The sequence below is a fragment of the Branchiostoma belcheri genome, unplaced genomic scaffold (genome assembly GCF_001625305.1).
Source record: "Branchiostoma belcheri isolate BF01 breed outbred unplaced genomic scaffold, Haploidv18h27 scaffold5, whole genome shotgun sequence".
NCBI classification, from domain to species: domain Eukaryota; kingdom Metazoa; phylum Chordata; class Leptocardii; order Amphioxiformes; family Branchiostomatidae; genus Branchiostoma; species Branchiostoma belcheri.
In genome coordinates this window covers 7,787,152-7,805,050 of record NW_017804131.1, presented here as the reverse complement: position 1 = coordinate 7,805,050, position 17,899 = coordinate 7,787,152, and the positions used below count along the sequence as shown (strand labels likewise).

The 17,899-nt window shown below is 44.3% G+C and overlaps 1 protein-coding gene across 1 annotated transcript in view; it reads left to right on the top strand.

The window, feature by feature from the left end:
- The window catches only part of LOC109479741, a 31,335-nt gene that overhangs the window by 12,160 nt on the left and 1,276 nt on the right, over positions 1 to 17,899 (top strand). Inside the window, exons 9-18 of the mRNA XM_019781730.1 lie at positions 412 to 585; positions 971 to 1,124; positions 3,025 to 3,198; positions 3,976 to 4,149; positions 7,784 to 7,957; positions 8,279 to 8,344; positions 8,687 to 8,800; positions 12,203 to 12,429; positions 12,832 to 12,945; positions 13,332 to 14,078. Of these exons, the coding sequence (XP_019637289.1) occupies positions 412 to 585; positions 971 to 1,124; positions 3,025 to 3,198; positions 3,976 to 4,149; positions 7,784 to 7,957; positions 8,279 to 8,344; positions 8,687 to 8,800; positions 12,203 to 12,429; positions 12,832 to 12,945; positions 13,332 to 14,078 (2,118 nt within the window). The remainder of the gene's footprint in view (positions 1 to 411; positions 586 to 970; positions 1,125 to 3,024; positions 3,199 to 3,975; positions 4,150 to 7,783; positions 7,958 to 8,278; positions 8,345 to 8,686; positions 8,801 to 12,202; positions 12,430 to 12,831; positions 12,946 to 13,331; positions 14,079 to 17,899) is intronic.

Genomic DNA, 17,899 nt, shown 5'->3' with positions numbered 1-17,899 from the left:
GTTTAAATTATTAAATTGAATTCTAAAGAAGGCAACTCCCCTATCTAAAGAACACACAAAACATTTCCACGCGAAATGAAGTATTTATCTGATCACTCCTGTTCAAAAATGAATTTAAAACTAGTTGAAAGAATTTTATCATGTAGTTACATGTGTGCCTAAGTACGTGTATGATTTCAGGTGCGTAAAAACTGCTTCATAATCAAAGGGAACAATATCAACCAAAGGTCAATGACCTAACACACGTCCACTACATGTATCTGCAGCTAATTTGGTTAAAAAATATTTAAAATTCGGTTAAAAATAGCAAGGTATATAGGAAATGTAGGTTATGTAGAATATTCAAAATTAACTTGAATATAATGCGTATGATTTAAAAAAAAACTGAAGGTTTCGTCTTAACCTTTTTAGTTTCCGGGAACTGGTCTCTGTGGACTTCCTGGTCCAGTTGTGACGTCACGTGTGGATTCGGTAACCAGTCGCGCAGCCGCAGTTGTGACGACCCCCCTCCCCAACATGGCGGCGCGAACTGTACCGGAAGTTCCGCTGAAGTCCGGACCTGCGACAGCGGGCAGCCGTGTGCAGGTAAAAAATGGTTGTGTAAGATAAAACTGTGTGAAATAATTTCAGTGTTAAAAATATGTCAACACCCTTTAAAAATATTTCTAGAATTAAATTACTTCTACAGTTACATGTGCAAAGATTGGGTGTAACAGGTCGTTCGGTTTTGGGTAGATAGCTCCAGCCGCGCCGCGTGACTACGAAGCTGACGTGTTACGTTGAAGGACAGTTATACCGGCTATACTGATACAGAATTGATAAACTCACATTAAACTTAAATTCTAAAACAAAACAAACAATATTTACAAATCTTAATTAATATGTCCGTGCATCTTTAGCTTTGAAGACGATGTTAAAACTCTGTTTCGCATCGGGCGTCTTTTTTGCAGTTGACGGAAGTTGGTCGGAGTGGAATTCGTGGTCCGCCTGTGACGTGACCTGCGGTGTTGGACACCAGACACGGAACCGAAGCTGTAACAACCCAGAGCCACTGCACGGCGGCGCCAACTGCACTGGGATCTCAGAGGACCGAAAACCGTGCGATAACCTGCCTCCCTGTGCAGGTATACCTAGCGACATCAACCGTTGTGTTCTAGCCTGCTTACCTAGGGAATGATTCGTAAAATTTTCTAAATTCTTTCAGATCGATTGTAATATACTGTAAACATGCCTTCACCCCTGCAGGTGAGGCGTCGCTTGAAATAAGATCTGTGCCCTGTTTATAATTTGTTGCAGTTGACGGGGTCTGGTCTCTGTGGACGGTCTGGTCCAACTGTGACGTGACCTGTGGTGTTGGACACCAGACAAGGAACCGAAGCTGTGACAACCCAGAGCCACTGCACGGCGGCGCTAACTGCACTGGGACCCAAGAGGACCGAAAACCGTGCTATAACCTGCCTCCCTGTGCAGGTATGCCTAGCGACATCAACCGTTGTGTTCTAGCGTGCTTACCTAGGGAATGCATTCGTAATTTTTTTTTAATTCTTTCAGATTGATTGTAATATACTGTAAACATGCCTTCACCCCTGAGGCGTCGCTTAAAATAAGAAGATCTGTGTCCTGTTTATAATTTGTTGCTAGAGACATCAACCGTTGTGCTCTGTCCCATAGCTATACTTATGCTTAGGTCACAATTCAAGAAAGGGGCCCGCTCGGCGCGTGTTCGGCGTGTTTTTTGGCACTACCGAACGGGACCTGGACGGAGACCGGCGGGCTTTCCGACGGCTGCCGGCCTATTTTTGGCCCCGCGCGGTCGCCGAATCGATTTTAACTCAGAGTTAAAAACACTTCGGGCCCCGTTCGGCAAATACGCCGAAGCGACGCCGTAACCTCACTGCCCGGGACCCGTCGGGCGGCCGAACAGGCACCTGCCTAAGTTTATGACGTCACATATGCTGATCAGTGCATCAGATGGTCAGGAAAAGGGGGTTATAGGGAGCATATATAAACTCCTGCCTCAGACTACGTCGCACAGTTCACCATGTGTGTGTTACATCGTGTACCTGTGTGTGTTACACCTTGTATTTGTGTGTCAGAATGTCGAAGGGCAAGGGAAAACAGCCGGCACGGCTCTCTTGCCAGCTTCATAAAACAGATCATAACAGGAATAAAATGTGTCTGACATTATCTCTTGTTACATCATATGCCTTCGTAATGAAATGGAAGCAGAAGTTATTGGCATTTATTTTCGGTCCAAATTTCAACAGAAGTAACGATATTCAGTGGTTTTATTGCTCAATAGCAAGGAGCTGCCACGGCACACTTCCTGCGTCACTGTTGAAGTGTAGTAGGCCCTCAGTGACTTTTGCGACGCACCGGTTCTGCCTGCCTCTCTTCTTCAGCTACCAGAAGACCTACTTGTAGGTTGTTACCAATCTCAATCTCAGACGGGCTTGTAAGTTGTCTTCAGTGTACTCTTTACTCGACGTGTCGTACATTGCAAAACAAGTGAACGGTAGCAGGCAGTGCAGCGCTTATATATGTACCTGCTCAAAAACACGAGAGGAGCCCGTCGGGATCCCGCCAGGAACCCGCCAGGGACCTGACAGCTGCCCGGCCGAAATGTAAGAGCCGGTCGGCACCCTACCACACGCCGCACGGGTCAAGACGGGCGACTGACCGGGCACCGGACGGGTCCCTGACAGAAACCGGCCGCTAAAGTTTATGAATATTAATGAGAGCCGCCGGCCGGAGCACAACCAGGCCCCGACTGGGAGCCGTAAAGGAACATTTAATTGTGACCTTGACAGTCGGCGCACGCTCGGCGTCATGACGCCGGCCGGCGTCTACACCGAGGACATGCCGAACGGGCGCCGTTTCAAATGTGACCTAAGCATTAGGGAATACATTTGTAAAAGTTTCTAAATTCTTTCAGATTGACCGTATCATACTGTAAACATGCCTCCGCCCCTGATGCGTCGCTTAAAATAAGAAGATCTGCGTCCTGTTTATAATTTGTTGCAGTTGACGGGGTCTGGTCTCCGTGGACGGTCTGGTCCGCCTGTGACGTGACCTGCGGTGTTGGACACCAGACAAGGAACCGAAGCTGTGACAACCCAGAGCCACTGCACGGCGGCGCTAACTGCACTGGGACCTCAGAGGACCGAAAACCGTGCGATAACCTGCCTCCCTGTGCAGGTATGCCTTTAGCCTGTTATTCAGTCTATCTTGTTTTTTCTTTATTGCATTATTCTAAATGTCCATCAGCAGGGGGTAGCACAAATGCTTCTCCATGAATTGGATACAATTTGTCACATCAAAATATCAAGAAAAAATACATGAACATCTAGATAAAGTATGTACAAAGACACATACTAAAGTATTAAAATATACATTGGGACAGACCTTCTTCGGGGCTCTGATAGTTACTTCAGATTGATCGTAATATACTGTAAATATGCTTCCACCCCTCAGGCGTCGCCAAAAAATGAGAAGAGCTGTGCACTGCGATCTTGTGTGGTGGTAAGGCCACACCGACCTAATTTTATGGATGACATCCTCTGAAGTCCCCCAAACTAGTGCGCGCGGGCCAAAAATAAAAATGCTACTAAACCACAGGAATACAAAGCCGGTATTGTGAATTTGGCTCATTACATTGCGACGTATACGACAAGCCGGCACATACTGGCTTTTTGCGGAGTTTATGATTCGACACTTTAGGTATGTATTGAGTTCTTGAGTCGTGGAGCTTCGGTAGCCTGGGTGCCGTCCTCCAGACTGAGAGTTAACACCGGCTTAGTTATCGCTTACCACCATGGACTACCCAGGCCTAAAGCCAGGCCAGAGCCTCGGAAGACATGATATTTTTTTTTAGATCAGGCGAAAATCAATGCGCGCGTGGATGTCATCCATGAAATTAAGTCGGTGTGGCCTAATGAAACAAAAATGAGAAGAGCTGTGTCCCCTTTGTTGCAGTTGCTGGGGTCTGGTCTCCGTGGACGGTCTGGTCCAACTGTAGCGTGACCTGCGGGAATGGTGAGCGGACCCGCCGTCGCACTTGCGACCATCCGCCGCCCCAACATGGCGGTGCCAACTGTACCGGCAACGCGAGTCAGTCGCAGGCTTGTGGACAAGATCAGGCATGCTATGGTAACTTTTTTGCACAAAATTACTTATATCTAATACAGTTTCTTTTAATAGACTCGATAACTGTCCCTACTACATGTATTTAGCACGTTCTTTCTTCAAAATCACATTCAATTTCCTCACTGAAGACACCTGCATTGGGGTGCAATGCAATACTTCTTCTTGCCGCGTGGTGGCGTTGTGTCAAGAAAATGCAGTCCGACACGTGACTAAGTCACCAATTTCACACTTCCCATAATGCCTAGTAAAGATCACGGATATGACGTATGACCAAACCCCCTCCCCCTTCCTCGATGTAATATTTCCAACAAGTTCTATCGAGAAACTGGTCAACTATATTCTTTTGAATTATTTATCTAGTATAAATCGCATGCCATAATTGTATTTTTGTTGGAATTAGAGAAAATGACGTACCTTCTATCGTTCTACCTTCTACCGATGACTCTCCTACTCGAACGGTCGCATTACGTATATCCCCTTCTTACGTCATATCCCATCCATATCCGTGATCTTTACTAGGCATTATGGTAAGTGTGAAATTGGTGAATATCCTCCTCATATCTGTTTACGGGTTGGTGTAGATTTCCTGAAAATCTAGTTCATGAGTTTTAATCATCGATAATGTTGAATGTATTAATCTTGTTCTTGTAGTCCCAAGTGTGACATCCGATGCGAGACCAGACCTCGTGAACAACGGCATCGTCACAGACTCCACCTTAGCAGTGATATTCAGCGACCGGATGTTTTCTGTCGGTCTGGGAACAATTACCGATTTCATTGTTATTGTAGCAGAAGATGTTACAGGTTAGTCAGCTTGCCATTTATTTTCCGATATAGGTCCGGTAAACTACAACGTTTTTCAGCATTAAAGCAATATTATATAAGATTTTCATTCTTTCAAACATCGTTGTTTTACACATTTTCCTTCGCTATAAGGCTATCTGGATTCATAATGACATTTGGGGAGTAAAGTATCAATGTCGTTGGGCCACACAAACGTGTTGAAAAACTGCCAACTCCTCGGAACGAAAACCACTGTTTGTTTACGAGCCACAGCGGACCTGGCGCAACTTATTCTCGCGCTGCGCTGAGTCGCCGCAAAAGCGAAAAAGCGACGCTAATATGTTGAAAGTTATTGAAAATCTTACCGGGCCCAAAGAGACGAAATTGTCATCATATGAAACTGCTATTTACCAAACATTTGCGATGTACCCTGCAATGGGAGCCAGACTAGAAACGGGCCAGCCAACTCCCCCGTAGCTGCCGAAGTGCTGTTGGCTAGCGAAAGGCCCGATACTAGTCTGGCTCCCAGGGTAGACGCCATGGTATGTTTGTAGAAATTAATTTTGCATCCCTGATCATGGTCTCCTCGTCTAGGTCTGAATGATTCCGTGGAAGCAGGACTCGTACAAAACGCGCAGATCCTGTACAGCTGGTATGACGTGCAGGGGCTCAGTCCGGTTCCGCCATATCAAGTGTCCAGCCCCGCACCGTATCCCTTCGCTAGCGACCAGAGGAAGAAGAGAAGTACGGAAAGTCAGGATATAAGTTTCACCATTGGGGATGAAAACTGCACGGATCCAAACGTTACCCTCTACTGCAACGGTCCACTAAAACCTGCCACTACTTACAGGTGTGTATCTGAGTAGCACATTCACTCGCCACACCGACTTGATTTTATGGATGACTTCTTCTGAAGACCCCCAAACTATTGCGCGCGGGCGAATAAAAAAATTCCGGCCCAAAATAAAAATGCTACTAAACCACAGGGATAAAGCTGGTGTTGTGAATTTGCGGCAGTACTTAGCGACGTATAGGACAAGCCGGCACATGCTGGCTTTTTGCGTAATCGGCACTGTACGTATGTACTGAGTTCTTGAGTCGAGGAGCTCCAGTATCCTGGGTGCCACTCTCATAGTTACCACCGGCTCCCTATTGACGCTAACTAGCATGGACGACCCTAGCCTAGAACCAGGCCAGAGCCTCGGTGGCTGTGATCGTTTTATTTAAGGACAGGCGAAAATCAATGCGCGCGCGGATGTCATCCATAAAATTAAGTCGATGTGGCTTAATACACGGCTGTAAGTATTCCTCTTACAGGAATTACAAAACCATAGTAATAAAACATGTTTTGATTATCTATAGGCTCATTTGTCTAAATAAAATCTTTCCTGTGAAAATGAGGTCTAAGAATCTAAAAGTCAAACCAAAGTTTCAATAGCACCTCGCTCGATTGTCTTCATCGGGGAATGAATGGACTCTACTAGCCCTAGCAACTTAAGCCACGGTCACAACCCGCCGTACGTGCTTCTGCGTGCTGTCTACGTGCAGAAACGTGGGCAAACGTAGGGCATCCGTGCGTGGTGAGTACCACCTCCGTACGCCTACGGATTTGGGAGCACGCAGACACGCCGTAGAACTTTTAAGTGCACGTGAAACTTTTTCTACGTGGGGTCTGCGGATTCACCACCCGTGCGTGCTAGTACGAGCAACGCGCGTGCCCCGTACGTGCCGTACGGAAGAAGCACGTGTGAGTACGGCCTCCTTACGGTTAAGTTGCAATCGCACAGAGATCGTACGTTGTAAGCACCTACAACTCATTTACCACTTGCGTAACGTACGATGCACGCAACCGCTCACGGCCAGACGTGGCGTGCAGACCACACTCTTACACCTTGCGAAACCGTGCGAGTGACGTGCGTAGACGCCACTCCTTCCCCACGTTTTCAGAAAAAACGTAGCAGACGTAGCCTCCCAAAAAACGTACGGACAAAAAGCACGTACGGCGGGTTGTGACCAGGGCTTTAACGAGGGGGATACAGACGCAGTCACGTTCTGGACGCATCCTCAATGTCACAATGATGCGGATGGGAATAGAAAGTCCATGCAAGGAATGTGGTTAAAGACTTGTCAAACCGAGGGCCAGGTTATCTTAAAAGTTTATCTGTGTCGGTAGATGTCATGTAATTTCCAACATAATTACAAGAAATTGGACTTACCCAAATTTTCGACTGTACAACTCAAGTAGGCCAGGTTGTGTATTAATAACCTTATTTTGTAACCTACCAAACCAGTGAAGCTAATCATAAAATATCTCCTTGTCTAAATTTTTTGTTTTGTTTTCTTACCCTTTTCCACCTACTTTTTCAGGGCTAAGATGAGAGTGTTTACCCCAGACGGCTACTATGCGGACAGTCACTACTCTGCTGCAATGAGCACACGTGAGATTGTTTCTTATACATTATACATTATCAAAGACTTGTGCTAGCCCTTACTGTTTGAATAATTAAGATATGTTAGGTTTTATTCGACATTAGGTCTTATCCAACATTTATTTCATTGTTTGTTACTCTCTTTTTGTAGTTTGCCATACATTGTACCTTGTACAATTGTCGTGCAATAAAGTTCTTCTACATTGGAGAAGTAATTTGTAAAAAAACACTAGCAGTCTTGGGCGTGAAAGATGTCATCACATAAAAGCTGTTATATGTGAAACTTATATAGAGCACAAGGGTGCTCGTATTGTGATAAGAAAGCACCATAGACTAGAAGAAATCAAATAAGCCATGCTGCAGTGTATGGCTACATCTATTGAGATCATTACTATTTAATCAAACGTTATTTTATATATGTACAGTTGCGTATAGCTGGTCAGAGTGGACGCCATGGTCTGTCTGTACGGTAACCTGCGGCGCTGGGAACCAGACACGTTACCGTACGTGTAACACCGCTGCCGGCAACGGTAGTGTGGCCAACTGTACCGGAGATGCTCTTCAGACGAGGGCCTGTATGGACATTGGGCCATGTCCAGGTAGACAGCTAATACTTGTTTTCAGATGTGCACATGGAGGTATTGTTTTTGGTGCCCATGTGTGTTTGCTTGTTTGTCCATACAGTAACAGTAGATTAACAGGGCCTGGGTGGCGTGAATGCCATAACCACAGACTAACTGGAGATAAAAAGGTCAGACACAGGAAGTAAGGTTCAAAGGTCCAAGAAAGGAAAAGGTCATATCATTTCTTATATAGGTTTTGGGATGGTTTTAGGTATTCTTTTACCTCAGCCAGAAAAAGTGTTTTATTTGCAATAAATATGATTTTCTATATATTTGTTTTACTATGGTTGTACTCAGGCCCACAGGAGCCACACTCCACGTCGACGGCCGGCCCAACCGTGGCACAGACCACGCCCTCGCCAGGTAGGCTGCCTCGCTATTTTGTTGTTGTTGTTGGGGGGGGGGGTAGATATCTTGAAGGTTGTGTCTTAAAGCGATGTTATGTAAGATTTTTTTCAGGGTATCTTCGGCAGCTTCACAACGTTTCTGCGGCGCAACAACGTTGATCGTTTACTCCTCAAATGTCATTATGAACCCATGTAGGCTTATAGCGAAGGAAAATGTGTAAAACGATGTTAACAAAGTGAAAATCTTACATAGTATCGCTTTAAAGTCAAACACATTCGTTTTTTTGTAATTCTGAAGTGCACCTTACTATATTGTTACCGCGGAGAAAAATTAGTCAAGGTTTCGTGTCGTTTCCAGACCCCCTGGCTCCGTCAGACGGCGGGACTATGGAGGAGTTCGCGCGGTGGGAGACGGGAGAGGCGCTGCCGGACACGTACGACGCACAGGAAAGTCCCGTCGACATGGCGAAAGGTGAGAGCATCAACAGCACGATCCCATAGAGCTCGACATACCGATATCCCACATTCCGGGAAGTATAGAAATGCATTTAAAAAAACTAGTACAAACATTTCCTCACCTTGCTGCATCATTGGTTTAACTGCTAATTTTTATGGACAGTTGAAACTGGTGTCACATCATGTATTTGTGCAGTCGTCGAACTTGATAGATGTTACTAATTTCATTTACTAGTATTTATTTATTGTTCTTTGCAATAGCAAAGTCTTTAGATTTACCGTACAACTGCATGTGTCACGGTGGTCCTAAGTAAATATGTGACGCCTTTTTTTGTCATATACCAGGAGAGCCACTACCCACTTCCTCGGGAGTGATGTTGGAAAGCATCGGCTGGCTGTCTGATAAAACCATGGTAGGTTTAACACGTTTCATTACTAGTCAACAAAGTTGCATAATATACATCTAACCGGCAATGCTAGCTATAGCATTGGAAAGTTAAGAGTTTCGATTCACATGGCCATATGCATATTTACGTCCGAGTGACCTTCAGCTGCGTCTATCCTTGCTAATATATATAATCTCCAAAAAGATTCTACGGCGGCAAGGCGGTATGCATTGTAATAGATGGGTAGTTTTAGAATAAATAGCTGTTACCTTACATTGTACTTGTGCAATTTGTGAATACTCGTCAAATAGTTGCACAAGTAAAAATATAATATATGATTGTTAAATGGCTGTTACCATACATTGCACCTTGTACAATTGCTGAACAACAACAACATACCCCCCCCCCCAAAAAAAAAGAGGACTTTAAAAATTCTATTCGTTTTTCTGCTCCAGGATTTCAACATAACGGCCACCTTCACGGTCGCCTGGACGGACACGCGGTTGGCTAACCTGGGCGGGTCCGGCTGGATCCCCGTGCCCAGTCACGTGCTGTGGCTACCGTCTGTCCAGTTCGGCAGGACGGTCAAGGCCCGGTGGTCAGTGACAACAAGCTCGGAGTTGTCGGATGGGAGGAAGAAGGGGAAGGAGAACGGGCCAGAATCTGGAACTGTGTCTACTTGGCTGTCACCAGAGGGGCAGATAAGTCACAGACTCAAGTATGTCTCTGTGGCTACTTTTCTGGCAATGAAAAATAGCAATCATGAAAGTTAATCTGTGTTGGTAGTAATCATGGTAAAACGTTGAACTTTATTCCAACACACAACTTACAGAGAGATCAAATTTTGTAACCGTAACTCTCATGAGATCACGCAGTGAAGTGATTGGTCATTAATTATCCTGATTAAGGCGACAGTGGTCGCTCGCTGAAAATGTGATCTCTCTGTAAATTGCGTGTTGGAATAAAGTTCAACGTTTTACTATGAAAAGTAGCAATCTTCTAATAAGAACTTCATGCCCTTTGTTTGAACTTGACTAGCCTTACATGCCAAACATCTCACATTTGCTTATGCAGAAAGAAGCTGCGGGTGTCGTGCTTGATGGACTTGAGAAACTACCCTTTCGACAGTCAGACCTGCAACATCCAACTCCACGGCTGTATGTTGCAGTTATGATTTTTACCCTAGTTGCATTTGAATTAAATGTATACTTAGAATAGATTCACTGATAGGCTAATTGCGTAATTCAGCTCTCACTGAGCATGACTGTGTAGGAATTGAGCATTGTATATCATTAATCAGTAAAAAATCTTCATCAAATTTTTGTTATCATCAGAATGCAAGATTTTTTTTAAATATCTTCAATACCGACATTTTTGTTTGAAAGATGGCGGGATTGCATTCCAAGTGTTCGCGACAGAAGGAGCCAGACCGCCTCTTGTCCTGGACCTGACAGATATGGACTCACAGTTCATCGTGGCAAAGACAGAGCTGCTGGCTATAGCCGGTTCATTCCGACGTGAAGGTAAGTGCTCAGTTATGTATTTTTGATTACGCAGTGATGGATTTTAAGACCAGAATTTTACCTGAACAAAATAAACTTTTTATTAGCCTCCTTCGCTAAGTCTTTTAACTCAAACAGAAAGTTAATAAGAACAACTCCACATATATAAGGTACTTGACACATAAACATTGACCGAAAATTATTTTGTCGTAAATATAAGGTGAGAATCTGAGGCATTGCCGTCATACCGAAAACGATGGCTTTTCACTAAATCGTGCGTTCCTTGTCACATGGGATCGCATCATTTATTTTCCAAATCTAAGGCCATGTTGATTTGATTATATGGATGACATCCTCCGGGAACCCCAAAACTGATGCGCGCGTGCGAATAAAAAAAATTTTGACAAAAAAAAAGTTGTTTTCATTATGAAATCTACGTGGTCATGAGGGTTGAACAAATGGGACAGAATATGGTTTGGCGAATAATCTAGTCTTCAAGTTCATTTCTTTACAATTTCGTCCTTTTTCGTTTTATTTTGGCATTCTACGACATTGGTATGGTTTTTTTGTAACTTACGGTATATTTTTGGAACTGTTTTGTACGATTTAAAGTATGGTTGAAAACTTTTTTTTTAAACGGCCGAAAATTCATGCGCGCGCGGATGTCATCCATATAATCAAATCAACATGGCCTAAGGAGAAAACTGCACGTAACATGAAACGATTGTATAAATAGTGGGTATACTTTAAATTTAATGCTACAGGAAGAGGATGTTCGTACTTCCACCAGACGTGTGACCTGGGACCAGAGGCGGACTCCTGCCCGGCCCTGCGCTTCTGTGACGTCAGCGAGCCTGAGTGTAAGAAGTGTTCCATGTACTCTGGAGTCTGTCAGGTCCTCCCGACCAACTGCAACGGATCTCAGGGTACGTGCATTGTCACTCATTTTTCCTATACCGCCTCCAAAATCTGTTTCTTAATGTAGAGATTCTTAATTAATGCGTTAACGCCTCTCGTGGCTGGTACGGCCGATCGCGATGCTAGCACGGCAGTCTCTACCACAGAATCTGCAGAAGCTTTGGTAGTGTCACGTCTCATCCTTCTGCTTCTAGACTCAGGTTGAGATCGCGTCCAACAACACATCAGATATCTAAAACGGTTTAAAGACGACTACATACGCACGATATACATGTACAACTGCTGTCGTTCATGCTGTCGTACTAGCATTGGTTTTCAATACTGCTCATTGGGCATGCGAGGCAGAGCCTTACCAGTATGAATGCAGTACTCGGTTGATTGTAGATTTCTGCTTTGGGACACGTTATAAAGGTCTGATGAATGTTTGGCATGTAAGGATAATTTGGCATGCTTGTGGTGGTCTTCAGCATGACGGTTTTTATCAATGTGTAACGTTTATCAATGGCCACACCCCACACTGACAATCATCTTCGATTGCAAAGGACTAAAACCAAATCATTATACTCATTAATCATGTAACAGTATTCACAAATTGTATGTTTCACCTTCCAGCTGATTCTCCTGCTGACACTTTCTCGACGCTGGAAGCCAGACTCCACTTCAGACGCCGCCTGCCGTACTACATCCTCCGGGTCTATACTCCTACTGCCACGGTCGTGGCCGTGTCATGGATGTCCTTCTGGGTGCACTACACCGAGACATCCGCTAGGGTCGCATTGGGATGCACCACGTTCCTCATGCTCGTTCGTCTCAGTAGTCAGATCGAGAAAATGCCGCATGTAAGATGAACATTGAGTTTTTCTATTACATTAACTATTTCTACCGGTTTCTCTTCTGTCTGTTCGGATTTTATGGTTTTTTTTTTCAATCAATGGGAAGATCTGTTTTTTATGTTTACCGAAGGAAAACATATTGTTTTTGCTACGTTTCTTCTTCTTCTTCTTCTTCTTCTCCAGTGACCTCAATGGCCTGAACCAATGTTGTGTCTGTTACCATGGTAACTAGTGTTGGGTTACATCATGTTGCAATTTTATAGCAGGAAGGATTTAGACTCCTTTCGCCATACATGTATGAATGTGTTTGAGTAAGAACAGAGCAGATCATATGCGAAGGTAAACATTATGCATTTGCTTTGCAAATGTTACCTTTCTAGTTTGAAATTATTTTCTTGTTTTCTCCAGATTTCCTACATACGCGCTATTGACCTCTGGTATATGTTCTGCCTGGCCTTTGCGTTCATGGTTATCCTGGAGTACGCCGTGGTACACCATCTGCACAATCCTCAAAACAAGAAGGTAATCTGCATCTGCAGGTTTCCCTCTTCATCTTTACCTGTATTTTTCAGTGGGTGTACCTACGTACTCTTCGGCGTAACACACCAACTTTGCAGGCATGCCCATCGGCTGTCATTTTACATCGACTGAGATGACACCTAGCTTATACATCTTAAACTCTAAGCGTTTTTGCTGTCTAATGAGGATGCCCCTTTTGTACTCGGTTTTACAGCATTTGTGTACGAAAGAAGTAATAATAACACTATAATGTCAAAACGATTGCTGCCCTAATGAAAGACTTTATGAATGGTATTCCCCGCACAGACACAGTCAATTCCCTGCAATTGACCTGGTGTGGTGGCTACAACAATCTTTTGATACCTGCCTCGTTTCTCTGTCACCCAAAGGTAAAACAAAATGAACGAGAAGAGACACAAGTTCGTGCCGACATCCCTGCCTCACGGGAAGAGAACTCGACAGTGGTTTCACTGAGGAAAAGATTCGCGCGAGCGGTGAACGAGGTGCGTGTGCGGCAGGTACTCGGTCGGAACAGGGTACGGCCCTCACTCGACTCCACACAACCGGTCCCCGTGCAGTCTTCAGAATGGGACCTCATCGTTCCAACCACAAGCAAGCACACGTCTGAAACGTCCCAGCTTCAAGACGAGAGGCAAGAGGGTGACAACAAGGACAGTCGGGAAGCGCAGTCGATAGTGATTCCGTCGAGCAAACGCTTCACTAAGACGGTAAACCAGGTGCGGTCGACTGTTAAGGAGAACAACTGTAAGTCGGCTTCACAGGCTTCGAAATGGGGATTGGTCATTCCACCAACAAGCCGACTCACGAACACTTCCAAGACTTCACACACCGAAGAGGACAATGGCAAAAGTACACAGGAAGACCAGCCGATTGTGATTTCTCCAAGCAAACGCTTCACGAAGGCCGCAAACCAGGTACGGCCTACCGGTACCGTTAAGAAGACAAGGTCCAAGTCGGTCGGGGCACAGCCCACAGGATGGGGACTCCTCATCCCACCAAGCCGACTCATCAACACACCAAAGACTTCACAGCAGGAAGAGGACAATGGCAAAAGCACACAGGATCAGTCGATTGTGGTTCCTTCAAGCAAACGCTTCGTGAAGGCAGCAAACCAGGTACGGTCGACCGTTGAGAAGGCAAACTCTAGGGAAGTCAGGACACGGGTCTCAGCATGGGGGTTGGTCATCCCACCAACAAGTAGTCTCACGGCCAAAATATCGCCACGCCAAGAGGGCAGTGACCAAAGCACAAAAGAGGAACAAATGACCGCGATTCTTCCAAGCAAAAGCTTCAGAAGGACAAGCATGCCCACGGTCAAAATATCCCAGTACCAAGAAGGAAATCATGACCAAATCTCAGCAGACGAACAGTCCGAGATTCTTCCAAGCAAACTATTTACTAAGACAAGCATATTCACGGTTAAAACAGCCCAGTACCAAGAAGACAATGACCAAAGCACAAAGGAGGACCAAATGACTGAGATTCTTCAAAGCAAACGCTTCAGAAGGGCAAGCATGCCCACGGTGCAGGTCAAAACATCCCGGTTCCAAGGGGGCAATCACGACCAAATCACGGAGGAGGACCAAATGACCAAGATTGTTCCAAGCAAAAGCTTCAGAAGGACAAGCATGCCCACGGCCAACGTATCACCACGCCAAGAGGACAATCATGACCAAATCACAGAGTACGAACAGTCCGAGATTCTTCAAAGCAAACGCTTCAGAAGGACAAGCATGCCAACGGCCAAAGTATCACCACGCCACGAGGACAGTGACCAAAGCACAAAAGAGGACCAAATGCTGGAGATTCTTTCAAGCAAAAGCGTCAGAAAGACAAGCATGCCCACGGTGAAAACATCTCGATACCAAGAGAGAAATTACCAAAGCACAAACGAGGACCACATCACTGAAATTCTTCCAAACAAAAGCTTCAGAAGGACAAGCATGCCCACGGTCAAAACATCCCAGTACCAAGACAACGCAAGCCAAGAGGGAGATGACAAAGACACAATCATTAAAGAAGCAAATACGACATACCGTCAAACAACGAGGAAGCGGTGGGGAAGACGAGAATTGCAGAAGAAATTGGCGAGGAGTTTTGTGAACAATCATTTTTCTGAGCAGCAGACTCCAAGCCAGACCGAAGAGCTAACTCAGGGAACTACATGTACTTCATTAGATGACTGTGAATCTATATCTGCTGATGAAGTACCAGTTTATACTAAGGTACGAAAGAATTCGAAGGCCGAAAAGAGCCAAGGCATCACCTACATGAAACCATGCAGCATTGATGAGTGGTCTAGAGTGATCTTTCCCGTAGGATTTCTGTTGTTCTCAATTGTGTACTGGGTATATTATCTATACAGCTAACTACTTAAATAACAACTACAACTTATATTTCTTTTAAGCTTTGTGTTTTGATTGTAACGGTATTAACAAGTCAACATCTTAAACGACATCAACAAGTCAACAAGTCAACAAGTTAACAAGTCAACATCTCAAACGACAAATGATTTGACAAATGATGTTAACAATCTTTCTTGAGCACATTAACCATGTTGACGAACACATCAGGTTCACGGAAGAAAGAAGTAACAACAACACTTTACCTTTTCTGGACACACTGGTTCAAGTGGGAGATGACGGCCATATCCATGTAAGTGTGTATCGTAAACCCACACATACAGACCAGTACCTGAGTTTTGATTCTCATCATCCCCTGGAACAGAAACTTGGTGTTATAAGAACATTGTTTAACAGGGCAGACGCTATCATCACCTCGGGAGAAGCGAAAACTAAGGAACAACAACACCTCAGGACCGCTTTATCCAAGTGTGGTTACAATTCTTGGTCTTTCATCAAGGCTCTTAAACCCCCCAGAAGACCGAAATTGGACCGAACCAAAACTGTGAACATCACTATACCATACATCCAAGTAAGTATCAATACGGGGGCACTGTGTCTGGTAAAGGTTCCGGGTCGGAGTTTAAATAAGTAAGTGCGCAGTAAATCGTGACTTTGTATGGTATGTTTTGGCAGCGATATCCCCGATATCATAATATCTGTGTACATATCTTTGTATTTTCTGAAAAGCTTGTTAGTTGTAGCCTTTATGGGTGGCGTAATGGTGGTCCAGCGAAGACTTCCTGGTATTATATAGACTGGTTTATTTCGAAAGGAACATACATACAACATACATATAAGTTGCTAATTGCAGCCCGCAGGCTGAATTGGGCAGCTTTTACAATGGGATACACAGGTAGAATATATTTAACATGTACATAACTTAAGCATAAGCATCAAATATTGCACTAGATTATTGCACTTTTTATTGCACTAGATTGTTGCACTATTAAGTTAAAATTACGGCGTTACAAGAACGGTTACAAATTACATGATATAGCTAAAAACTATTACAGCAAACATAAGATAAAACACTATTACAACATATACAGCTATTATAAAAAAATAATCTATTATAAGTCCAAGGTGTTCAATATGTGCAACATTAAGGGAACCGGGCTACGTAGGTATCTTTGTGTCCCTTTGGGTGGTTTGTATCGCCGTGTTTGCCTAAGCTGCATATTGTGTGGGTGGTTACTGTTTGCAGGTAGCCAAGGGGCGTGCCTAGACCTTGTAGCTGAAAGGGCAAAGGCCCGGCACAGGTTAAGTCTGCGCTCAGACAGACGTTGGAGGTCAAGAGTTAACAAGGCCGCGGAATACGAGTGATAGCTTCTACTCAGCATGGTATTAGTCCGCGCGGATGGTTATGTAGCCTTTTCGCCTGACCGTCGGGATGGTACGTTCTATATGCGTTGTGGGTGTGTTAGGGCCATCGAAGATAGCGATAAACGTATCGCATCGATTTTGATTAAATTCAAATTTTGGAAACATTAGGTTCTGAGCTTCTTTGAGTACTAACTTAAAGCCGTTACCCTGGGAAAATTCGTTTTTTCCATGCAGCCATGGTTAAAATGACGAAAAAAAAATGACCCCTACGCTTATTCCCCTCATGTACACGGTCGTTGCTTTTCAAAACGGTGGATGCCATATATATCGCGGGACGGCAAATTTTGGGTGAAAAACCGTATGGATGTGGGGAGTGTAACAGGTGGCTTGGTCGGTTGAGTGAACTAAAGCAGCACATTCGGACTCACACAGGTGAGAAACCGTTCCTATGTGAACAGTGCGGTAAACAGTTCCGTCAGTCAGCTCATCTAAAGAAACACACGAAGACTCACAGTCACACCAAGGAGAAGCTGTAGAGGTCTTAATAGTCTCATAGAAACAACACCGAGTTTATTAGTTTCCATTATTGACCAGACGCAATCCGAACGTACATTCACCGTGAAACAAAAATAATAGTGCTCATACCTTCGACACAATGTTCTGCATTAACTTTATATTTTAGAGCTAGATGGTATAGAAATGTGTACCTTTGGTATGACCCGGTCGGGGTTTGAACTCACGACCTTCCGGTTACAAAGCGAAAACTCTACCAATTGAGCTATTGCACCGTACTGTGTGACCGTCACCGAAAAATTACTCCTTTGTACCACGATTGAAGCATGACCTCACCGTGAACTTTCATCGGTCATTAACTCACGTACGCCAGTCTAATAAATGGCAAGCAAGTCCTTGGCAAACACCATTACAAAAGCTAATTACTTTATGGCCTGCTCTGTGTACATATTTTGTTCAGAAGTAATCCAGCTAACCGTGCATATTCCCTATAACTCCAAAACATATTTTCTGTCATAAAAGTTGTAACTTTCTTTGGTTGATAGTTGAATTGTTGTGCAGGTGGTTTTAAAATGGTGAAAATATTTAGTAAAAAAAAACAATTAAAGTACCTGCTTGTTATATATAATTATATATACCGCTGGTCATTATTTGGTTAGTATACAATGCCTGCCTTTGCTCTGGCTATAGGTAGT